The following is a 23,085-nucleotide window of genomic DNA, read 5'->3' on the forward strand; positions in this document are numbered from 1 at the left end:
CCATCACCTTCCCTCTTGTGTGCCGGCCGCCCCCATACGTAGTCGTTGGTGGTAAACGTTTATCTTCTTGTTTCGTTATTACCCGTCCTCGTATAAGTCGTGGCGCACTTCAATTTAGTTGAAGAAGGTTCGATTCGTGCCGAACCAATATCCTATTTTACTAAAAGAAAGGGAAAAGATCCCCATTGCCACACTTTGATCAAATAGATACTCGGAGTCCCTGTCATAAATCCATAGGCGCCGGAGCGCAGGAAGGAGGGAGGGCACGTGCCCCCAATATGCCCCCCCCCCCCCCCCCCCCCCCCCCCCACTGGATCCGCCACTGCAAGCTTATCTCCTTTTAGGAGTCATTTTCTCGCTATCCGAATAAGGATGACTATTTCAAACCGACTTATAATTCGATTGGCGCATCGAACGTTTGTTTCTCCCTTATCAGGGGCTTGCTACGGTATGTAAAGTCCCGTCCGTTCTATCGTTCTCTGCGCTTCATTCGCTTTGCCGTGCGCTTTGTCGGGCTTATCCGGAGAGATTATATCGATTGGATGCGTCAAGACGCCGCTGCGAGGTATCAAGATGGGGTAATCGCGATTAGGGCTACGGAATCGCGACAAAGAGCGTCTATTGCCTTTCTTTTGAAATACGTACGTTTGATAGAATGCAATAGAGTGAAAACGGCGGTTGACGAAGCCGCGCTTTTCGCTAGGACGCTGAGAACGATGCCATGCATTGAAGACGATGTTATGAGAGTTCCTTCGCTCTCAGCAGATGTTTTATTGATCCCTGTCTAACGCCGTCACACTGTTTTTGTCTCTCTCCTGCGCCTGCGGTCACCTTCTTGCTGTTGAGCCCCGATCTGACTCCAAGTAAATATATTTGCTAATTCTTAGTTGTCTTTTTTATTCTGTTTTTCCTCGCTCTGGGATTCTTCCTCGATCGAAGCGTCGTAGGGTGGTCACGTGGACGTAGCGACTCTCCTTCTTCAATCACGGGCATTTTTGAAAGAAATCGTTCGAAAGTATAGGAGAATAGGTAAAGTACTTAGTGTGTCTAATTAGAGGGTACATATTCCGGCGTCGGTTGTGAGACTATTAAGTGGAAGGGTAGAGGAACGTTAGCCCCAGCCAAATACGTTATCCTTTTTCTTATAGAAATTCGACTAATGCTGTACGGCGCCACCGGATCTCTAAATTAAGCGCTGCAACGCGAAGAGCGCGAGGCCCTTTATCGTCAAGAGCAACTGGGACGACGCCACATCTTAAACGCCTCTTCCTTTTCTCCGATGGTTCGTCTCGAGAACAGCAAGACAACGATAAAGTCGATACCGGCGACGGTGAAACCGCTACCGCAGCTTTCGCGTCGCCAAACCACGAAGACCTAGGATGTGCGTAAAGACGATCGACTGTCGTTTCAACGAGAACGTGCAAGGTAACCGGGTAATGTACTAGATCCAAAGTTTAGATAATACACGGTAGTTTAGATTTGATTCTTATAGTGCCATCATTACTTGTGGGCCTGTGGCGTCGTAGTTCTGGGGATGTTATAGAAGAGCGTCGCAGCTTGGAAACTTTACGTGTGGCGCTATCAATTGCACCGTGGAATCGTTTGACTTTGCTCTTCTCTTTGTATTTTTAGATGAAATTTGTTCAACGCACTGAGGAAACGAAAGGAAGTTCTGCGAACTTCACGTCTTCAACAGGATCCCGAACGCAAAAGATTTCACTCTTTCTTTTCCGTTTAGGTTCGATGCGTTAGATCCTATCTGCTTCTTTTGTTTTGTAGGCACATCCACCTCCGGGCCCTGAGGTGACTAATCAAAACCGGCCCAACTCTTGAGCCAGAGAGGTTAAACGTGGCTTGAACGCAGGGGAGCCCAACCCCTACTCCAGTGGCACGAGTGATAAACTGCCACCCCACTTGGGCAAGACGCGGTGGGTACAATAGCGGTCCCCCTGGAATCAGGCTGGTAGCACTCACATCCGAGTTCTACCGGTCCCAGGCGTCCGAGCCGGGAGACTAAACAGGCTCCAACTCCGACGGGGGAGTAGTGAGGTTGACCCCCACCCAACCGAAGCCTGTACGAGTCCTTACGGTCCGTGCAGGTGGACAGCAGAACAAGGGAGACCCATGCCCAAAATTTTTTTGAATTTCCGGTTTGCTTCCGGGTTTTATTCAATAAAATTATTACTTTGTAAAACTCGGGATCCCGTCGCCGCTACGCTACATCTACACTACTGCTACAACTACTACCTAGCACTACAGACAAAAAACTTTCATCTGAAAAGAGCTACAAAGTCCTTTCTCTGTCCTTTTCTTTCTTCCACCTCTTGACGAAATAAGACAGCTTTCACATATGGCGAAGGTTCTTAAGATGTACCGGCAAGATTTCCTAAAAAGAGACCAGGTGCAATTATTAAATGCATAGGATTAACATTTCTTGCCTTTCTGAGAGAATTGAACTCGTGAAGTTGCTCTCCTCGTTCTTTCCCTGCCTCCATTTGCTAGACGGTATATGCTCTCCTGGGCAGAGCGAACGACAACGCATAAAATCAAAACTCTAATTAAATGTCTTACTCGCTTCACGTCTTCTCGCTGAGGTAGCCGACAAAATTAAACCCGTACTTTGGAACACGTTCTATTGTCTCACGAACCTAAATTACCTGAAAGTCCATTGCGTAATGGTCTAAAGCACGTGGCCGCTGCTAGCTAACGTCAGAGGGAAAGGAGCTACAACCTATAATCTCTGTGCCGCCCTACCTACTAGCAGACGCCGACTAAACCCTTATGCAAGGAAAGGACCCGTGCATACTATCGTAGTTACGCAACGAGTGCAGACACGTCCTATCTGCTCTAAAACCAGATGAATATGTCCCGTCTACACTCTCTGCGTCGGACATAACATGGGATTTCATGCATGCTATGCCACTCACTAAGCCTTCGCATGAGCCCCAACCCGCCCTCAATTAGTCTGTCAGAAATCGAGTCCTATTCTTTAGATTTGGTTGGAAATCAGTCTATGCCCAAAACGTGGCCAGTGGCAATCAATCTATATACACGATGCAGAGAGGGCCGCCCCTTAAGTGAATGCCTACAACATTGGGGGCCCTTACAGGAATCAGACAAACCTTGCGATCCATTGATTCTTCACTCATCGCCAAAGTTCACACAAACTTAAAAGTAAACGCATTTAGTGAGACACATTCATGCGCATTCAAAAAGCGTTAAGACGCTTGACGTCAAAGTAGAAGAGTAAGCGCGATGCATGACGATCGTGGGTCCTACATAGGGGCCCCGGAACAAAACCTCGTACAGTCGCCGACAGAAACACTCGTTTGGAACAGTATAAGAGTAATCGCGGAAGCGATCGACGCCGGATTGCTTACCAGGGAACGGATGACATCATGCGTCGTCTCCATCTTGCGTGGGATTCGAAAGGGGGCGGAACCGTTGCCGAAAAAACCGTCCGCTACGACGTCCACTCGACTCTAACAGGCATCCTGCGAATAAAAACGAGTCTGAAAAGAGTTAAAGACCACTTCGAAGCTTATACCATGCAATCCCAAACCGCGAGCTATCCTGTCCGAGTCGTTTTTGTTTCGATGCCGACGTTTCGCGTTGTTTATGGTCCAGTAAATCCGATACGTGACTTAGTCTTCAGGCTGACGCTGAACTTGTATTCTCGACTCAAAAGAGCCGAAGAGCTCGCCCAAAATGCAAGAGCGAACGAGAGCAAGACAATTTTCATAGTGTGGACATACGGGTTTCACAGTAAAGGTTCGCAATGATAAAAACAAGTGGCGATCCTCTAAAAACACAACAAAACGATCAGTTAATTGCGTTGTATTGCGCTTTGACAGTGACAATGAACTTCGGAAACGCGTAGTGGTTTCCTTTGTAGCAAGAAACGTATATGGTTGGATTAGTATCATTGTTAACTGTAGAGTAATAGAGGTACTCATCGGAGCCAAGGAGATGCGAGTAGCCTGGAATAGGGGGTGGCATAACGCTGTCTTTGAGTCTTTTGGTAAACATTCCTATGAGAACGTCACATAATAGCAACGTTTGGTTTCCTGTGCCTAGATTAATGTCTGCGTAACCCAAAGCCATCTCAGCCTTGACGGCAAAGTACACCCCTTTCCCATAGAGAGAACCGCGTTTTCCTGCAAGTTCTTTCTTGAACCCTTGCTCAACTATGGATTGAGCAGCTTGAGCCGTTGTTCCGTGGAATAGCTGTAGACACTCTTTGGCTGTGCCTTGCTCTAGTTCTCTTCGCCTTCTCACTCTAAGTCTCTCTCTTTCCTCTTCAAATTTAGCACGCACTTCGGTGCATATGATTTTTTCTACTTTGATGATCTGACGAGGCCGGAGCTGTTTTTCTATAGCTTTGTACTCAGGGCCTTCGGGATTGAGTAAAACGTACTCAGAACCGCAGTACGTAGCTCGTCTCGGAATGATTCTCTCATCGTCTTCATTCACCAATGTTTCGTTTTCCTCCTCCTCCTCTTGCACAAGAACGGCGCTGGCACGTTTGCGGCAACAGAGACAGCCAGAAGCGCAGTGCTTGCTGCCCGATGCGTTTCTTCTGTGATCTGCATGGGACTGAAAATTTGAGCGTAAACGCATGACTCTTTTCGATATGATACTTATATTTTACAATTTCAACGGCAGAAGAAGCACTCTAAATGCAAGATATATTTGAAACATTGATCTAAACTATCCTTGGCTAACCTACCAACAAAATGAATCCCAGAAAAGCCACAGCGCAGACTGCGATCTTTGCACTTTTTTCCTCGACGCTGACTCCGGAGTCGGCTGCTAGAACTGTTCCGCAAGTGAAAAAACCGGTGGCTATAGGTAAATCAAAAACAACGGAGAACTTCTCCACCGACGGCTTATACTCCGTGACATAGAAAAGAATAGGAATCAGAAGCTCGTACAAAACAGCAGCCGCAAAACCGAGCCCAACGGCAAAACGACAAGCAGGATTTGATGCAAACTTGCATTTGTCGTAGGCTGAATCTTTCAGAAAATCATTAGAAGTGTAGCCTTTAGAGATTGTGAGAAGCGACATCGTTACACCTGATGCCTGTAAACAAAATGGGCGACTGTATGTATTTATCGATGGTTCTTTGATATATAACCTTACCATAGCAAAACCGTGAGCAACTGCTTTTGGAATCGCTTTAGATTTGATAGGAATTCGCTTCGCTACTTTAGCAATAACAAAGAATATCTGAGAAAAAAATATGCCATGTATAGTCTATAGACATAGAGAAACATTCAAGGTCAATTACCCAAAGCATCAGAGAACACTCTGCGCAAGCAATGGCTTGGGAAATATTTTCATACAGAATACCAAAATTTACGCTTTTGTCGTTGTCGAAATTAATGGCTTGTGATGTCCAGGCGTGCACAAATCCGGCGGCTGATACAAGCCACATTAGAGAGGCTATCACACCAAGAACGACTAGAAACCAGGATCCCCTCGTAATACTGTTGGATGTGTCACACAGGTTGCTCGCGTGCCACTGCTTTCCCATCACCAAAAGAGACATCACAACAAAACCTATTGACGCCCAAGAGACGGCGACACGAAAACGACAAAGCCATTCGCTGTAAAAGAGGCAGCTTCTGGCAACTTCATCATTTGCTGCACCAACAGAAACGAGCATCAAGATCGCCAAGACCTAAGCCAAAGTACGTAAGTATCCAGCAAAGATGCCCCACAACGCTTACGAGAACGATCGCAATGGTGGCAATAGTTGCAAAAACAATCAAACGTGCAGCAAAAGTATTCATGCTTGTGATCCTAAAAGTAAGAGATTCATTTTACGTAGGTTCAAGAATAATAGTGTTCTAGCAATAGATTCTATAATAGTTCTACAGCGCCTGCGTCAAACATGCTACGGCACTGAGGCTGTACGGCATGCGTAGGTACACGTGAATATTTGCGCGAGCTTATATTGCCGTCAAGCAGCAAGCTGAAAGCGTGCACCTTGGTTACTTTTGCAACATACGGAAAGTACATGCACGCTTATTTGCATGATGATATTGAAAGTGCGTGATTGCACAAACGCGCCTTGCCGAGATTTCTATCTAAAAACGCTGCTGCGACAGCTGATACTTGCCTTCACAACAATACTGTAGTAACGTCGGCGTTCCATGTAATACAGGTATCTAAACTATTATCAGCTAGAGGCCGTACGTGCGTGTCTACTCATGCAATCCCGTCGATCTCGCTCGCATGAAAAGGCGCGCTCGCGCCACGTATTCATACGCACGCTCTCACCTTCTTTATCGCAGATTGACAGACCCCGAGCGAGCATAAGTGAATAACTCTTGACAAAAATTGAAAGAAAGGTTCACCTACTGCACAATACCGAAAGAGCGCGTATGAGGGATATCCCTCCTCCCGGCTCACGTGTAACAATCGCAGTTCAACGCTCTAACTCTCGCGTCCAGGACGTTTGCGTAGCGTAAAAGTTTGATAGTCGCCTGCTCAAAGAAATTATTAGCGACAGTGCTTCTATATTGAAGAAAAAAATTAAAAGCCCCCATGAAGTGCGCGTATATTCAGAGCAGCACGCCAAGTCTTGCACTCTAAAGACTACTACATGCATAAGTACCGCATAGATGTTTTTCAATCTACGTCTTCGTCGAAAATTTGTAAAATATCGGGTCGACTTGGTGGAGGAGTCCTTATGCCCATGGTTTTGAATGCGTTTAAAAAAGATTCAGCCAATTGCACTTAATTGAGCAATATTGCGTAAACGACTACATGAGACGCGCTTTAGACTCACATCGCTTTACACTTTGATGCTCCGGAGGAAAATGTTTGGTTTCTTCTCTAGCTCTGATCAGCAAATCTTGGCTGTCACTGAACTGTCCTTTCACACACAAGCACCTCACGTACTGAATAAGAACTTTTACAAGAAAAAGAAATAATGATAAAAAGTTTTCACAGAACCGCTTTGGAACTCACTGCCCATTCTTGCAGGGTTTCCAGTGGGAAGATTCTTAGAGTTGTCCCAGGCCATTTTCACCATCTCCAGAGCATCATCGTGTTTTCCCAGTGAGAAATAAGCCTCGCAAAGGAAAACGCACGCTTTAGAAGAAAAAGATAAATATTCGTTTCTGCTTTGCTTAGTAAAAAGCATACCTAACGATAATTCATACTTTCCATCAGGATAAAGTTCGGTGTAAAGAGAAATCGACTCTTTCAAATAACGAACTACTTCCTGTTTTCTTTGCTCTGAGCACGTGACGAGCAGCTTTCCTTCACGCAAAGCATCTCCCAAAATAGCAAGGCCTGAATAAAAACATAAAAACCGAAAACGTCATATCATATTTGAAAGAAGCACAGTTTGCTTTCTCGGTCAGAGTATCAACCCTTTGGGGTCCTTTTTCAAAGAGAGACAAACTCTCTCTAAGGAATTCAATAGATTCTTTGTGTTTTCCTGAAATATAAAGAACTCGCCCGTGCCAATAGAGCGCTAGAAGAAAATTTCGACTTTTCAAATATAGCTGACATTCTGCCAACCTTGTGGAACTCGAGGATGCTCGGGCGGACACACGGACCTTATGACGGACAGGCCATCGCGCGAGAAGTCACACGCTTGGGAATGACGGCCCATTTGAATCATACACAAGCTCATCTCATAACGCACTGCAAAAGAAACATGTAGAAAAAGTCTTCGTAAGAGAAACCGACTTACACACGCCAATATCTTCGTGAGCGCCTGGGATCATTTCTTGGTAAATTCTCAGAGCTTCGAAATAATTCTCTAGAGAATCGTCTAGAAAACCCTGCACTTTTTGACACCACCCTAGACACTGGTGACCTGGAAATTAGAAATTAAAATAAAACATAACGTAGTAGTAAAGCTCACTAACAGTTCGCAAGACATATCCCAGGATCAAAAAGACCACTCTTCGCCAAAGAGAGAGCTTCTTGCAAAACTCTCAGCTCTTCATCAAATCGCTCCGAAATACTGTAGATACGTGAAAGTCGTAGATAAACTATAAAAAGCGGTGAACATAGAGTAAATTGAGCCATCGACCAGCAATGTACTGTACCATTAAAAGTGCTGGCGGCGGCTACCGGAGTTTCGTACACAGAATAAACATTGACTAGTTTATGAAGAATCCACTCGGCGTAAGCCATTGAGCCTTGGAGCTCTTGGCTTTGCGCCAGCAAGTACAATGCTATCAAACCCACAAAGAAACCTAAGATGGTGTAGACGCACTACGCATTGTCTACAAACCTTCCTCATAAAATACGACGTCAGAATCGGTAAGGTCTTCAGGAAACTTTCCGCCTAGAGCTCGCCGAATATTCACGTCAACCTCTTCCAAAATCTTCAAGCAATATTGGCTGGACGCCAAGCCCAAGTAATCTAACGCAGAACGCGAGAAGAAAGAAGACATCGAAACGAGTTTCACTTACAGTCTCTTCTTCTAAGTCGGATTTCTTCCTCAGAGAATCTCGTCGAGTTGGCTTCAAAAGCGTCAACGCGAAGGCAGCACAAGAACCTTGCATCTTCGTAGTGCTTGTAAAGAAGCGCCAACTGACAGCTGTAGTCAACCAGTCCTGGATAGATACCGGTATCGTCATCGAGTATCCCCATTCTAAGCATCTTCTCTACAGTAGAATAGATGTGAGGCGTAAGGGAGAGAACAATCGGACTAATCAAAGAATTGCTCAAGTCGTTGATGGGAGGAAGACGTTTGAATAAAGCCTTGGAAGCGGACTTTAGGACGCTGATAAAGTCGTCCGTATTTTCGGCCATTCGTTGCAGCATGCTTGCTTGAATCAAATGATGCATGGAGAAGGTGACAATCATATCGTTATCAGGACTACTGATCTGTTGAACGAGAGAGCGTTCGTTCAAAATTCTAATCGCTTTTGAGATTTTGAACTCCTGTTCGAGAGGATTCGTCTGAAAAGCAGCATCGGCGACGACGTCTTGAGGAATGTCACGCGACGACACGACAGCGCAGCACTTGAGAAGGAGATAACCCTCGTGAGATTCCTCATCTCTCACGTCATCAAGATCCATCTCCCAAGTTAGAGACACGCGATGTTTCTCCCTCTCTTTGTAAGCGATCTGTGCACGCAAAACTTGATCGCAAAAATTGACGACATGGCGAGGGTCTAGACGAATGAACCCATTGATGTTGTAAATGTTGCGTTGCCTGAGATTCTCTTTGAGATGGGACAGATGAAAGTAACGCAAGAAACTATCTAAATTCAACGCTGCCGCTTCCAAGCGCTTAGCCTCAGCATCAATCTTCCTCCAGTACTTCAAAAACGTGATCCTGTGCTGCTCAATATATGTACCCGCGTGTGATAAAGCCAATGGGAGACCGTCGACGGGAGGCTCAGCCGCCACTTTCTCCGCATACTTCTTCTCGTTGTAGTCGAGAGTTTGCCAAGAGTCTTTCGATTTTCCGGCCCAACAGAGAAGAGCAACAACGGCCTTTTGCTTTTCAAGAACGCTTAAGAGCAATGAGTTGACGTTTCGCTGATAGAAGATGTCGTGCGTCTGCGCTTTTCTCGTCGTAATGATGATGTGACAGGCATCGTGAGCTCCGGGCAAGATATCGTTGACAAAGCCAAAATCGTCAGTATTGTCAAGAAGAAGAAGACATCGAGGGCGATTTTTGATATAGCGTAGGAAAGCACGAAGGACGTCAGAGGCTGAAGTCACCGAACTGATGACGTCACGCTCGTTACTCAAATCACCAGACCTCACAATCTATATAATGAAAAAATGAAATCAATTTGACGTGTAGAGATGAACACTTACGTTTTCTTTTAACCAAAATAGAAACGACGAATATGATTCGGTGTTGAAATAGAAAACGCCGTCTGAATACGATTTAACGTATTGGTGAACGTATTTGAAAGCGAGAGTCGTTTTTCCCACTCCGCCAACACCCGAGACAATCTGAAAAATACGTGTAAGATCAAAAATCACAATTTTGACAGCTAAAGCAGGCCTGAATTTTCTGATAATTGATTGGTTCAACGTGACTCGTTCTTGCTTTTCCGTTCCACAAATACCGTGCGATCTCTCTCAGCTCGTCGTCCCTTCCGTAAAATCGTCGGTCATTAACAACGCAGCGAGGCAAAAGATCTAAAACAAAAATCAGACATTGATTAAATGATATTGAGACATTGAAAATGTCCCACCGCTGATACTCCGGTCCTCTTGGGGAATTTTGACACTTCGCCTTTTTTTGACGTCGCGCAGAACTTTGCGAATGCTTTCGACCGATGAAAGACTCCGACCGTTAGCTGCTCGATATTTCTCAAGCATGGCCCAGGCCATAAATTTGACGTTTAGACAACGGTTCAGGTGGTACTCCTCAATGCCTTCTAGTTCAGGCATCTCAAAGCCTATAGAGGCACCTAGCTCTTTCCAGTAATGACCAACTTCTTCGAAAGCAAACTGATACAAAGACTTATCTACAAAATAGATCAATAAATAGGTAAATTAAAAATAAAAAAGGACAACGGATGGAATATTGGTACAGCCCTATTCAGCTGACCATTACCGTAGTCTGACCTCCCTGCTACTTTGAAAGTCCTGGAAGAGCTATACACTGAAGTGAGGCGTACGTAAACTGAATTTAGACTCGTCGTAAGAATACGATTATTGAGCTTACGTTCTCTAGCGACCACTGGGTCTTCTGCAGCAGTCTTCAAAAAAAGCCTTAGCACAACACTGTAGGTATAGATTCCAAGATGACGCCCCTTTCTCCATCTATCTATGGTCACTCACTTGCAGGAAGAACTGTCGTCTCTGGTCGACTTGCGCAAACGACGAAGTTTCCGACTACTTAGCCGATACTCACAAGCAATCTTTCGAAGCAAATCGATGCACTCCATCACGACAGGGGAAGAACGAAAGGGCGAAAGAGCATGCGCGATAGACTTTGAATGACGTCATCTTACAGCTAAACAGTAACCGCATAAATTAATACAGCTAGAACGATACAGCACTTTGGGACCTTCAACAAAGTAGCAATTGCATACGCAAACCTAAGTATGAACAGCTGTACAAATACCATTCACTCTCACTTAGGCTATACATACCAATGATGCCATTATGATGGTAAAGGCAAGCCTTTCAAACAACCAAGTGAGCCATCTGGACAGCTGCGTACAAATTTCTTCATGACGAAGAGACAGCCTCGTGCTATCGCGACGCTGAGCAACAGATATCGAAATGAAGATCTCTAAGAAATGGTGGAGATCAATTAAATCCCAGTTAGACATTGTGTACGTACTAATCGAAAGCAAGCCAAATCGACGAGAGAACGCTTCGTCGCTTCGAATCGCTTCGCTGACTGATCCAAGTAAGAAATTCACTTTGATGTAAGGAGGCACGTGACACATGCAAAGCACCGTCTTTGGTGAGGAGAACGACGACGAGAGGCGCGAGAAGAGGAGAGAAGCGAACGTGTGAATGAAGATGAGCGAGAACGGTCATGCCAGATTTTGAGACACGTCACGCGGTTTGATGACGTCAAAAACTTGAAATTCAAACGACGTCTGCGCAAAAGCTTTAGGGCAGCTCAAACGACTCCGGGAGAAAATCTCCTAAGAATAAAATAGTGAATTATTTATTATTCGATTTACTAATTACCAACTAGCCATAAAAAATTCTCTGAGCGTTTCCTCATATAAACCAACATAGATATTGCAAGAAAATCGGCCGCTCCGGTGCATTTGAACTGCCAACGGAACGCCCATACGTGTCCACGTCTTGACTTTTCTCGCCGCCGATGCTTCGGGCCGAGACTTTAGGACTGATAGAGCCTCTTCCAACCAAGGTCGCTTCAGCGGACACGTCGTAGAGTCGACATGTCCTAAGCGTCCCGGATACGAAGAGCACCCCCGGATAGGTGTTCTTTCGAATTGTACAGTCTCTTTTCGGCAAGAGACAATTGTACATTTGCCCCTGAACAGTGTGATGCATCATTTCTTTAGGTTTTTTCGAGGAGGGGCTCCCTCTGAGGAGTCGCATACTTTTGTGGTCGAATCACATGTGGCTCAGAAAAAGCAGTATTATTACAATGCTTCGAATACACGACGAATTAGATAGAAGCTCGCTCAGTCGCTGTTTTTCATCAATCATTTTATTGTCGCAGTAGAACGAAAAAGCCAGCTTCCATAGCAATTACGGTAGAGACTAACATGGGCAGGAAAAACTCCTACCTGCAGGGCGAGTAACATATATTAGAGGGAAAAGTTTCTCCTATCGGTCGCTCGGCGGATTCCCGTGGACGGCTGCGCAATTTGGTGCAATTCCACGAAACTTCATAAATGAAACTAGCTGATCGGGCACTTCAGCGAGCACTTCGCGTGCCTAGACATAATAATGAAAAAGAAAAAAAAAGAATGCAGCGAATGTGGTATATATTCACCAGAGAGAAATCCATTCCAATTCGATGACGTAATTCTCCGAACGAAACAAACTGAACAATATCTCTCGACATTGTCCTGCCCTTCGACGACTCAAGAGGAACGCTGTCTGCGTCCAATGTTTCCTTAATTTCATAAAGTATGATTAGACAATTATATGATTAGAAAGCTCTACAGTATACCATTTGACTGAAGTCGGCATCTCCAACGCCTACAATGATTATTGATAGAGCTTCATCAGACGCATCGACAATTTTATCAATTGTTTTTTCCATGTCATGAATGACACCATCCTGCGTGCAGAGATAATAATAGTGGCTACATAGCACTTAACACGTACCGTTACAATGAGAAGAATGTTGTAAGTCTGATGCTCCTGAGTCACTGAATCAGATCGAACATAGCGCAGAGCGGCATCCAGAATAGGCGAAAACAAAGTTGGACCACTGAGATGTACATGGTCAAGCGATTGTCGGTAGGCAGTCAAAATTCCCTAAATGAGAAGCATGAAATCGTTTTATTAATTATGATCTCTAATGAACCTCGACTCCGTACACTTCGGGGTTGTACGTGTTTCCAGAGAGTGGGAAGCAATGAGATACGTCTGCCCTATTGGCAGGCAGTTTGGCTCCAAAACCCCACGCTGGAAACATCTGATCCGAATCGTATTCAGCCAATATTTTGCCTATGGACGTAATCGCTTCTACATAGGCATTAGGCTATAAGTGAGCAATTAAAATTGAGAGATGAATGCTTCGCTTGTTCTCACCGTTGGTCCATTGTAGTGAAGTGAATGCGGCAGACTAGGAACTCCATTGGAAGCCTGAAAAGTGAAGCAACAATTTCATGATAAAAAAGAAGACCTAATAAAGAAGGGGCTTCTCACAGTAAAATCGACAGCAACCATCACGCTTAGACTGCATCCGCCTTTCAGGTAATCAACAAACGAGTAGATAGGAGTAGGACTGACAAAAAATATTAGGTAAATATTTACTTAAATATTTATTTATCTTTTCCTCACACCTGACAGATTGAAAGAGTAGAGTGCCAGGAGGCCTCTTTTTGCTTGACGAAGAAGAAGAAGAAGAAGAGGATACAAGATTTTTTGTAAACATTCTGAAATAAAAGTATAGTGAACCACTTGTCCTTTGACAGTGACGTCACGTATTTACTGCTGTCCCAAAAGCTCTTCAACGGAGACAAACGCTCTGCCAATGACAACAGCTGTGTCAGAGCTTCAAGAAACACAAAAATTAGCGCAATGATATCAATAAATGACGTCGTACCTTTTCCAATGTTTGCAGGTAAACTCAATTGGGCGTGCATAATCCGAATTGCACAGCTTCCACGACGGAATTTCAAAGCACGTCCAATGGGGATTGGCGCTGTTCTTGACAACTTCCGTTTTGTACACCAACACCTCAGAGCCGTCTTCATTTTTTCGTCTCAATTCCAAAAATGTGGACGACTAAACAAAAAAGAAATCATCCTATCTCTGTGCATGATGTATAATTAGATGAGGAAGTACATTCCGCAAGAAGCGCTTCAGAGAGGAGCACTTGTTCTTCAGATTTCGTGCGGCGATATCAAATCGAATTATACTCTTGCTTTCTTTCACTTCCTCTGCAACCAAGTGAATCATGCCTCTATTCTTCTTCTGAGGATTTTCTAAAGAAGAGAGAGAGAGAGAGAGAAAAAATATTTATAGGTAGCCTTAGTTAATTATAAGACGGCTAACTGGCTAAACGAAGTTCCTTGACCAATTCTGGTGAGGAAATAATGATGCTGGAGAGAGTTACTTCGGCTTCGCCAATCAAGTCGTGCGACGACAAATCAGCTGAACTACTGTCAACGTCATATACGACAAATTTCAACAATTGCAATTCGTCCAAATGGTAATCGACGATAAAGGTTGTCGAAAACTTAGAGAGAAAAAATATATCGCTAATCTACGTCGAATTTTGCGTCGTTTCTCCCCCGCTTACCTGAGGATCCAACGTGTCATTTATAACTTCCGTTCTTCCGCATTCGGTCCACGCATCTTGACGCTTTTCGTAGAGCACACACAGTGGATCGGATTTTGACAAAAGGTCCAGATTGACGAGTTGCGAGCATCGAACGAATACTTCTATCTTCGAGCCGGTGCGTGACATCGCCGCAAAATGAGGCAGGTGTACTGTACTCAAACGAAAGAATAGCCAGACTCCCTAGCACATCCGGGGCATGTAGGCGAGTCGGTACGTTTGATGCAATTAAGGGTAATTGTTGCGACGCCCCGTATACAAAGCGGTTCTTCTCCGATGCACTATTTCTGCTCCGCCAACATTGTTTCGCCGAAATGTTCCCAATCTTTTCGTAGCGCTTTGTCGAAAGAAAGGCTCATTATAGACAAAACGACTAGCGAGTAGGCCCTGTGAGGCTTAGCCTTATTATTACGTCACTAATTGGGCGTCTGTGATAGGGCAACTAAATCCATTGCTTGTGTGTTCATTGGCCAATTACGCACACAAACGTACCGCTATTAGGCCCTAGATTGAAAGGATAGCCGGACCTATGGCTCGTCTCAAGTAAAGCCTTGTAGGTACACTTCCGCAAAAGGGATGCGGAAGGTCAGGCGCTGGGGGAAGTAAAAGAGGCAATTCCTTACCGCAGTCAACACTCAACTCGTCAGATCCGTCACGGAAGTCGTTAGTCAAGTCACACCTAAGTCTAAGATCGACGCACTGATTGCTCGAGTGATACGAGAATTGATGAGGAGGGCAAGGCTGGGTCACTAAAAAAAGTAACTGAGTGGTGCAGAATTGCCCAAGAACGTCGCGGCTTGACTACAGGTTACTGCAAAGGCTCACGGTTGAGTGGGGTTTGGTTAGCTTAGCTCGTATATAGTATGCCACATCATAACATACTGTATATATATACGTATACAGCTTCGTTTTACCACTAAGCTCAACATCGCGGGCTGGGCTGTATACCAGCGAATTTGACCAGATGTAAACACGCCTCAATTCAAAAACGCGAGGTGCCATACCGTAGGTCTTACGTCCGTACCGCGTCCAGCAGTTCCTCACGAACTCCGCATATAGCTGCTAAGCGAGATTGACTGTATAGAAAATCCACAAATACAAAAGAGTTTGCACGATCTCCACACATGACAGCCCTCGTGTATAGTTCTCGTGCATGTGCGAAGATCTTGAACTATTGCTGAAATTCAAAACGTAGGTTATTAATTAATTAATAGCTTAGACACACTTGTGCTTAACGAAATCGCAATTACAAGACGTCCCCATTGCTTGACTTCCGTTTTCCATGCACCACCAAGGCATAAAATTCCGATATTGCAATCCAACTTTTGTACAATCGGTGTACTTGATTCTCTGGTAAGTACTGTCACACCTGCCTACTTTGGACAGAGTAAAAGAGGAGCGGATAATAGTTGACAAAGTCGTAGTGAAGCTGCTACCTTTAGACTTGAGGTAGTCAAAGTGGGACTGCCGCTATTAGTTGACAAAGTGATCGACTGTGACCCTGTTGCTATCAGTTGACGAAGTGACAGCAGTACTGCTGTTAGTGGACTGTGTGGCAGATGAGCTGCTTCCTGTGGCAAGCGGTGGTGACCGCGTGGGAAAATCTACGCAGAAAATACACAAATGCAAAGCTTTCATCAAAACACTTACCTAAAAATACGTTGTGGCAGCTTTGCGAAGCTGGACACAAAAAGTCGCTAAAATTAAAATGAATGGCGTGAAAGTCACGGAAGACGGCGGTAAATGACGAAGATTTACGTAAAGCGACAAACGTTTGTGGCATAAATGGGGTGGAAAAAATATTTCCTTGCAATTCTCGTGACAAAGACGAGGCAAGATGGCTCTTCTCGAATCGTCCGTCTCACAATCGGGCATTACGTAAGTGCAAAGGAATTTCTTTAGTAACACAGCACATTGACGTATCTCTGTAATTTCAAAAAGACGTTGCTCGAATGCAGATTTCATCAACTGGTTGACATAAAGTTGGCCGTATCTTGATTCAACGAAAATCGTTTGAAGACTACGAAAAGGCTGACAGACACTCGCAGCCGTACGTGTCATTAAAAGCCTCGCATCTGCCAGAGACCTCTTCGCTTTTAGGACTTGATGCTTCAGTTACAGGTGCGGCAGGCTTCAGTCGTATGTGACCTGAACTTATGTTCAACGGTCTCGAAGCCGGCGTCGATCGAGGCAGATGGAAGACCAGCGGCATGACATATCGATAGAAGTAGCCACTCAACAAGACTTGCGGATAGAGAAAGAAATACGAAAAATATCACCTATACTCCCCAAGGGTGTGTCTAAACAGGCTCTAAGGGCGTAACGTACTCATTCAAAACTAATTTAATCACGACGTAAGAGGGATTCACGCGAAGGAAGTAAAACATATTGAGCCAATTTCCACCATGGGGTTTCAGCACCCAACAGGATTTGGCTTAATTAATTAATTGGCCCAAAGGCTATACACAAAACGTCGTAAAAAAGATCGTTATAAGCTCTGTCCAGTATACCGTTGACTATAACCGCTGTCACAAAAACAACAACAGGGTCACGATACCTGTAGCTGCGACTCCGAGGCTGTCCATCTTTTCAGTATATAGAATACACGGTTTCATGACGTAGTGCGCACGACTGTTTGGATCAGACGTTCAGCTTACGAATCTCCTGTTCTCCTACACCGGTGGCGTAGTAAGTCTGTGAGTGACCTGTTATAGCAGGAAGTTAGACAACGCCCAAGGGACCAGTAAGGTAACACACGTCATCGATTTGGCACAATGACGTAATCAAAAAACATGTTTCCGCATACGTGAAAACATAAATGTTCCTGATGTGACGTCATAGGGTCAAAAGACGCTTGAAACGTCTGGATGTTGATGCATAATTTCTTCACTCTGTACGACGAATGGAAAATGAACAGAAAAGTCTTTGACGTTTCTTAAGGTGGTAATATCCCAACCTCGGGTTTAATGTGTCAAAAATAACAGCGCCGAGTTCCTCCTCCTACGGATATAAAAAAGAAAGATCAGTCCCCTTATACCTGAACGAATGGCGGTAAAGGTCTGCATGAAGAGCTTATCCTTTTTCTCGCAACAATCCCCTGCTGAGACAAGCGACCACATTAACTAGAAAAAAAACACGCCTAGACCGAGACACGTACAAGGGACACGAGATAGAACGCGATCGCGGAATGAAAAATTCCTATGGGCAACGCACGGACCTCGATCTAGAACTCGATCGCGCAACGATAAAGCGCACGTCCAAACAAAACAGAAACCATTCGAACGAGAGCGAACGCTCGCCAAAGGCGCGCATAAAATTCAACGGACAGGCACGGGGCCCTACAAAGATCGCTTTCTCTCCTAAACGCGTCTCTTACCTGCGTACAAAAGTTGATTCGACTGTGGATGTCGCTGCTTTCTTCTGTTTTCACAACGATATTGGCAAAAAATAGCACCCGTATCAGCAAACCCGGATGCCTTATCGCGCGATTACATGTTTCCGCCGACACCAAAAAAAAACAAGGTTACTGCACTCAAGACCACAGACAACATTGAGGACAAGGAACAAGACGCAAACAAAGAATCAACATTGACTATACAAAATGAAGTGTCACTTTTTCTCGTAATCGCCGCGGCCGCCGCTCTTCAAAGGCTGTCCTTCATTCAGGACGATGTACTTGATTGCATTACTATGCAATGCAACCTCATTGAGACTTACGTATCGAAAAAGATCGGATTTGAGCAGTTGACGTATTGCCGCATCATAATTGATCCCTCTGGCTTTGAAATAATCCTGCCCCGCTTGACTTCGCAAATCAGTGTCCTCTTCGAATCCCTTTGGATTCTCGGCGAGAAGACGGAGAATTCGATACTGAAACTCTTCAGTGGGTTCGGATTTCTCAATGATCGGCCAAGTAGAATAGACTTTCTTCAAATCTCGTTTGAACTCAGGGTAAACTGACTCAAATAACTCGTTGAAGGTTGTAACTGTCTTAGCTACGTCGACGTCGGTCGCTGCACCTTCACGGGCCGGGGGAGCGGCTATTCCTAAGAGACGCTTCAAAGCTGCTTTGAGTCCTCCTCCTTTCTCTTCCAGCGACGTTGACGGCTCTTCTTTAACGGCGTCAGCTACAGTTCTCAGCAGGCCAATTCTTCCACCGGTCACGCACTCGTACACATGATCCGCATCAATCTTTTTTCCTGCTTCTTCAAATCGTTTCTTCAGAAACTCTTTGGCCTCCTCCTCGCTGACGTCACGTGAAAATACCAGTTTAAGGCGAGATGAACCGCTCGCTGAGTACATTACATCGAGAGCCACACCACCGGAATCGACGAGTAACCAGTGAATCTTACGCTTATCTGCGTGCTCTTTAGCTATTTCAATTAACTTGTGAAGTTCTTCCGGCCCTCGACGATCAGATCGACGAATAGGGACGAGTAGGTTGACCCCGTCGACGATGATCGTCGTCAATCGACCGTTTTCATATTTCTTCGCCGATTTAGCCAAACGGTTGGCTACTTGACTAAGAGAAATTTCAGGCGCTTGATTTTCGGGAAATATAGGGGTGTGATCCCTTGTAAAGAGCTCATCCCAAAAGCCATTCATGACTGAACGGTAACCCATGGAGAAGGCTTTAAGAAGACACTTATAGAGTGGCTGATCTGCAGTGATGTAATGAACACCCTTGACTCCTTCCTTGCGCAACTCTTCGACCACTTCCGTCACTACACGCGATTTTCCTGCTCGGTGAGGCCCAATGTAAACATGAAACTTAGGCAACGTCGATGATAAAGGACTCATGATCAGTTGTCTGATTCTCGCTTTCTCTTTCGATTGATCAATGTAATCGTCGTTGGCGACGGAAAACAACCATTCTGAATCGACGGTCTTCGAAGAGAGACGTTTCTCAAGTATCCAAATTCTTTTATAACAAAACAACCCGTATGCCACAGCTGACGCCAATGTGACGGAGATCAAAGTCTTCCCTACATTAATTAAAGGGTGGGTTAGGGGATTTTTTTTAACATCTACTTCCTAGTAAATACCATTTTTTGACACATAGTCTTTCAATTGCTGAAATTTCGATGGAGGCCGTTCATTAGAGCCACTACCTGGGAAAGGTCAACGAAAAGTTGAGCGGCGTATACCGCTGGAAAAGTTTATACCATTTTTTTTGCCATTTTCAGAAAAAGTCTCCTAATTGGGGGTGAGAGACGTTGCTTTGCACTACTCCAGCCGCCATTGAGAACAAGCCCCTTGCTTAAAACACTGTAACAAACATACGAATCAATAGATACATTGGATCAATACACTTTACACACACATACCGATTAAAGCGAAGCAAAAGCATTTCGAATTCTTTTAATTCAACGGGCCGCACACACACACTCTCTAATAAGCTAATGATAAAAAACACATTAGTGACATTGCTATTCTTTCCCAACAAAACTTTAAATAGCAAGCCAATATTACAATCATGTCACGTGCAACTCTAGACGACGTAGAGGTTACGTCATGACATGTTTGCGGGAAGGGGAAGGAGGCGTGTCATATATTCATCATGTGACGTTACACAAGGGTTAGTAAACGATTTTCGATCCCCGCCGCGGGCCCCCATCAACCCAACATGCATTCTCCGGCGGCAAGTCGCAATAAGTCCGTCAACAAAAAGGCGTAAGTGTGAGGGAAAGCGGCGTCGGTAGCTGCAGAGTGGTGGCGCGATCGAAAAGCAACACGTGCGACAATGACGCGCTTCGGCTCTCTCACCTGCCGATTGAAAGCGCAAGATCGTCACCAGAAACAGGGCAGAATTAAGAGGATCGACCGCGACAAGTCCGATTGGAGCGGTGCCGGAGAGATCCGAGCACAGTGAGCCTCGACGCAAATCGTGCAACGCCGCAGTCTCCAGTGCGCATGCGCAGTGACGCATGATATAAGCGGTAACGCAACTCTTCCATATATGGTCAACATCAGTGAACCTGACTGATTTCAAGCAGAAAATTTATAGAAAAAAACGAGGCCCATTAGGAACCGGGCCGCAATAATTTTGTTTATTAAAGGCAAAGGCCGCTTTGGAAACGTTTTTCTGCTTCAAATAAGAGCTTTTGCGTTGATTTCTAGCGTAAAATGAGCTATGATTTTTTAGACAAAAATGAGGCCCACTAGGAACCGGACCGCGAAAATTTCGTTCGTTTAAAAGGCAGGAACTGATGCATCGTTGGAAACGTTTTTGTGCATTTAATAAGAGCTTTCTTGACTGATTTTCAGCTTTTAAAAAGCGATGATTTTTTAGATAAAATGAGGCCCCATTAGGAACCGGTCGCGACAATTTCGTTCTTTAAAAGGCAAAGAACGCGTTGGAAACGTTTTTCTGCATCAAATAAGAGCTTCTTCATTTGATTTTTGCGTAAATGAGGCAAGAATTTTTTAGATAAAATGAGGCCCCATTAGGAACCAGGCCGCATTTAATTTGTTTACTTAAAGGCAAAGACAGTGTTTTAAATATTTTTCCGTATCGAATAAGAGCTACGTCAACTGATTTGTAGCAGAAAATAAGGTCTAATTTTTAGATAAAAATGAAGCCTCATTAGGAACTGGGCCGTAAAAATTTTGTTTATTTAAAGGCAAAGTCGGCGTTGTAAAGGTTTTTCTACATTAAATAAGAGATTGTTCGACTGATTTTTAACAGATATTAAGCGATAATTTTTTTAGATGAAAATGAGGCCCCATTAGGATACTCGAACACACCAAACTGAAGACAAGAGACAGTGAAAAGGAATGAGGTTTGTTTCTCTATTTGTTTTTCCAATGAGAATATGTCATTGTTAGTCGTAGATGCACATTTATTTCTGGCAAGGAATGCCAAATCATCTATTGGCAAAACGAATTTTTACTTTGATATTACATTATTTGGATTAACCCTTGTGGTCTATGTAGTTGTAAAAGTTGCCACCAGCTGGCGCTGCTTCTGCTTCTGCTTCTGCTTCTGCTGCTCTTGCTGCTTCTGATGGTGCAGTTACAGTACCTGCAGGTTCTCGCGCGGATTTTGATGCACATATAGCTGGTGCAGGTGAAGCTGGTGGAGGTGTGCTTACAGTGAAGGTGCAGTTGCTGCTTTTACTTTGGCAATTACTGCAGATGCGAGAGCAGCACGTGCAGGAAGTCGTAGTGAAGCTGCTACCTTTAGACTTGAGGTAGTCAAAGTGGGACTGCTGCTATTAGTTGACAAAGTGACTGTGACCCTGTTTGCTATCAGTTGACGAAGTGACAGCAGTACTTCTGTTAGTGGACTGTGTGACGGATGAGCTGCTTCCTGTGGCAAGCGGTGGTGACCGCGTGGGAAAATCTACGCAGAAAATACACAAATGCAAAACTTTCATCAAAACACTTACCTAAAAATACGTTGTGGCAGCTTTGCGAAGCTGGACACAAAAAGTCGCTAAAATTAAAATGAATGGCGTGAAAGTCACGGAAGACGGCGGTAAATGACGAAGATTTACGTAAAGCGACAAACGTTTTGTAGCATAAATGGGGTGGAAAAATATTTCCTTACAATTCTCGTGAAAAAGACGACGCACTATGGCTCTTCTCAAATCGTCCGTCTCACAATCGGACATGACGTTATTGCAAAGGAATTTCTTTAGTAACACAGCACATTGACGTATCTCTGTAATTTCAGAAAGACGTTGCTCGAATGCAGATTTCATCAACTGGTTGACATAAAGTTGGCTGTATCTTGAGTCAACGAAAATCGTTTGAAGACTACGAAAAGGCTGACAGACACTCGCAGCCGTGTCATTAAAAGCCTCGCATCTGCCAGAGACCTCTTCGCTTTTAGGACTTGATGCTTCAGTTACAGCTAGGTGCAGCTACAGTCGTATGTGACCTGAATTTATGTTGAACGGTCTCGGCCGGAGCCGCGTCGAGGTAGATGGAAGACCAGCGGCATGACATATCGATAGAAGTAGCCACTCGACAAGAATAGCGGCTAGAGAAAGAAACATGAAAAATGTCACCTCTATTCCCCAAGAAGGACTTTTGTCTAAACCGGCTCAAAGGGCGTAACGTACTCGTTCAAAACTAATTTAATCACGACGTAAGAGGGATTCACGCGATGGAAGTAAACATATTGAGCCAATTTCCACCATCGGGTTTCAGCACCCAACAGGATTTGGCTTGGCCCAAAGGCGTTACACACAAAACGTCGTATAAAGAGATCGTTCTAAGTTCTGTCCGGGCATGCAGTATACGCTTAACTATAACCGCTCTCACAAAACAGCAACAGGGTCACGATACCTGTAGCTGCGACTCCGAGGATGCCCATCTTTCCAGTAGAGTCAAGAAGGGACATTCGGACGGCATGATTTTCGGACGCGCCGTCTGCAACATCCGAAGCTATTCCGCAGCCCAGGTAAGGTTATTTCTAGTCGCCGTCAGTGTACTCTTCGACCAGTGTGTCATGGATCGATTTGCTTTAGCGCGCTCGATTGCAGACACGATAATTTGATTTGTCCGAGTTGCATGACCATCCGGACAACGGTAGGCATTACGGACGGGGTTTTTTTCTCGGATATTTGTTAGGAAACATATAGAGGTATTATATATCATTCGAAAGCTCTTTTAATGGCGCGT

The 23,085-nt window shown here is 44.6% G+C and overlaps 3 protein-coding genes and 3 long non-coding RNA genes across 14 annotated transcripts; 1 reads left to right on the plus strand and 5 right to left on the minus strand.

Annotated features, from left to right (window-relative positions):
* The first annotated feature begins 370 nt into the window (after positions 1-370).
* LOC136192559 (uncharacterized) lies at positions 371-2,157 on the plus strand. Of its 3 annotated transcripts, XR_010671176.1 has the most exons (6): positions 371-641; positions 704-863; positions 940-1,029; positions 1,149-1,425; positions 1,478-1,570; positions 1,633-2,157. It is a non-coding gene; the product is annotated as an uncharacterized lncRNA (long non-coding RNA). The 3 variants fall into 3 exon arrangements; XR_010671175.1 differs by having other exon boundaries at positions 1,478-2,157; XR_010671177.1 differs by having other exon boundaries at positions 371-565; positions 655-863; positions 1,478-2,157.
* Positions 2,141-6,447, minus strand: LOC136192557 (uncharacterized). 7 transcript variants are annotated; one of them, XM_065981207.1, is made up of 12 exons: positions 6,419-6,433; positions 6,287-6,366; positions 5,734-5,806; positions 5,292-5,684; positions 5,144-5,230; positions 4,730-5,083; positions 4,652-4,675; positions 3,548-4,596; positions 3,381-3,494; positions 3,123-3,167; positions 2,572-2,657; positions 2,141-2,517 (listed from the first exon to the last, which is right to left on the minus strand). In XM_065981207.1, the coding sequence occupies exons 3-8, from the start codon at positions 5,794-5,796 to the stop codon at positions 3,823-3,825; spliced, it is 1,695 nt and encodes a 564-aa protein (XP_065837279.1). In that variant the 5' UTR covers positions 5,797-5,806; positions 6,287-6,366; positions 6,419-6,433; the 3' UTR covers positions 2,141-2,517; positions 2,572-2,657; positions 3,123-3,167; positions 3,381-3,494; positions 3,548-3,822. The 7 variants fall into 7 exon arrangements, with proteins under 7 accessions (XP_065837279.1, XP_065837278.1, XP_065837277.1 ...); XM_065981206.1 differs by having other exon boundaries at positions 2,141-2,648; XM_065981205.1 differs by having other exon boundaries at positions 2,141-2,657.
* A 58-nt stretch (positions 6,448-6,505) lies between these two features.
* Positions 6,506-10,902, minus strand: LOC136192556 (uncharacterized). The gene is made up of 17 exons (XM_065981200.1): positions 10,785-10,902; positions 10,669-10,727; positions 10,558-10,605; positions 10,193-10,468; positions 10,000-10,136; positions 9,807-9,947; positions 8,444-9,755; positions 8,262-8,393; positions 8,074-8,202; positions 7,891-8,016; positions 7,713-7,838; positions 7,538-7,663; positions 7,359-7,490; positions 7,157-7,306; positions 6,980-7,102; positions 6,798-6,920; positions 6,506-6,744 (listed from the first exon to the last, which is right to left on the minus strand). Exons 1-17 carry the CDS (start codon positions 10,889-10,891, stop codon positions 6,638-6,640), a joined length of 3,354 nt encoding a protein of 1,117 aa, XP_065837272.1. The 5' UTR covers positions 10,892-10,902; the 3' UTR covers positions 6,506-6,637.
* Positions 10,903-10,962: 60 nt separating this feature from the next.
* Positions 10,963-11,566, minus strand: LOC136192560 (uncharacterized). The gene is made up of 3 exons (XR_010671178.1): positions 11,293-11,566; positions 11,099-11,241; positions 10,963-11,044 (listed from the first exon to the last, which is right to left on the minus strand). It is a non-coding gene; the product is annotated as an uncharacterized lncRNA (long non-coding RNA).
* Positions 11,567-12,139: 573 nt separating this feature from the next.
* On the minus strand, positions 12,140-14,646 carry LOC136192575 (copine-5-like). The gene is made up of 13 exons (XM_065981224.1): positions 14,416-14,646; positions 14,169-14,352; positions 13,959-14,098; positions 13,717-13,898; positions 13,603-13,665; positions 13,454-13,546; positions 13,317-13,395; positions 13,200-13,253; positions 12,973-13,149; positions 12,771-12,923; positions 12,613-12,723; positions 12,433-12,555; positions 12,140-12,374 (listed from the first exon to the last, which is right to left on the minus strand). The coding sequence occupies exons 1-13, from the start codon at positions 14,581-14,583 to the stop codon at positions 12,264-12,266; spliced, it is 1,638 nt and encodes a 545-aa protein (XP_065837296.1). The 5' UTR covers positions 14,584-14,646; the 3' UTR covers positions 12,140-12,263.
* A 2,192-nt stretch (positions 14,647-16,838) lies between these two features.
* LOC136191910 (uncharacterized) lies at positions 16,839-17,896 on the minus strand. The gene is made up of 4 exons (XR_010671026.1): positions 17,831-17,896; positions 17,411-17,576; positions 17,212-17,345; positions 16,839-17,159 (listed from the first exon to the last, which is right to left on the minus strand). It is a non-coding gene; the product is annotated as an uncharacterized lncRNA (long non-coding RNA).
* Positions 17,897-23,085: the final 5,189 nt, after the last annotated feature.

The sequence above is a fragment of the Oscarella lobularis genome, chromosome 10, assembly GCF_947507565.1.
Source record: "Oscarella lobularis chromosome 10, ooOscLobu1.1, whole genome shotgun sequence".
Lineage (NCBI taxonomy): Eukaryota > Metazoa > Porifera > Homoscleromorpha > Homosclerophorida > Oscarellidae > Oscarella > Oscarella lobularis.

What these genes read in the sequence shown, in the direction of transcription:
- LOC136192575 (XM_065981224.1), bottom strand. Translation starts at nt 14,583, where the DNA reads ATGTCACGCACCGGCTCGAAGATAGAAGTATTCGTTCGATGCTCGCAA. An exon ending in ATGACACGTTGGATCCTCAG is followed by an intron (nt 14,353 to 14,415) that starts GTAAGCGGGGGA and finishes TTTCTCTCTAAG; the next exon opens with TTTTCGACAACCTTTATCGT. An exon ending in TTCACTACAATGGACCAACG is followed by an intron (nt 13,150 to 13,199) that starts GTGAGAACAAGC and finishes GCTCACTTATAG; the next exon opens with CCTAATGCCTATGTAGAAGC.
- LOC136192556 (XM_065981200.1), bottom strand. Translation starts at nt 10,891, where the DNA reads ATGGAGTGCATCGATTTGCTTCGAAAGATTGCTTGTGAGTATCGGCTA. An exon ending in CCCAGTGGTCGCTAGAGAAC is followed by an intron (nt 10,606 to 10,668) that starts GTAAGCTCAATA and finishes GCCTCACTTCAG; the next exon opens with TGTATAGCTCTTCCAGGACT. An exon ending in AGAGGACCGGAGTATCAGCG is followed by an intron (nt 10,137 to 10,192) that starts GTGGGACATTTT and finishes TTTTTGTTTTAG; the next exon opens with ATCTTTTGCCTCGCTGCGTT.
- LOC136192557 (XM_065981202.1), bottom strand. Translation starts at nt 5,796, where the DNA reads ATGAATACTTTTGCTGCACGTTTGATTGTTTTTGCAACTATTGCCACC. An exon ending in TTGCTCACGGTTTTGCTATG is followed by an intron (nt 5,084 to 5,143) that starts GTAAGGTTATAT and finishes TTTTGTTTACAG; the next exon opens with GCATCAGGTGTAACGATGTC. An exon ending in CTTCTTCTGCCGTTGAAATT is followed by an intron (nt 4,597 to 4,651) that starts GTAAAATATAAG and finishes TCAAATTTTCAG; the next exon opens with TCCCATGCAGATCACAGAAG.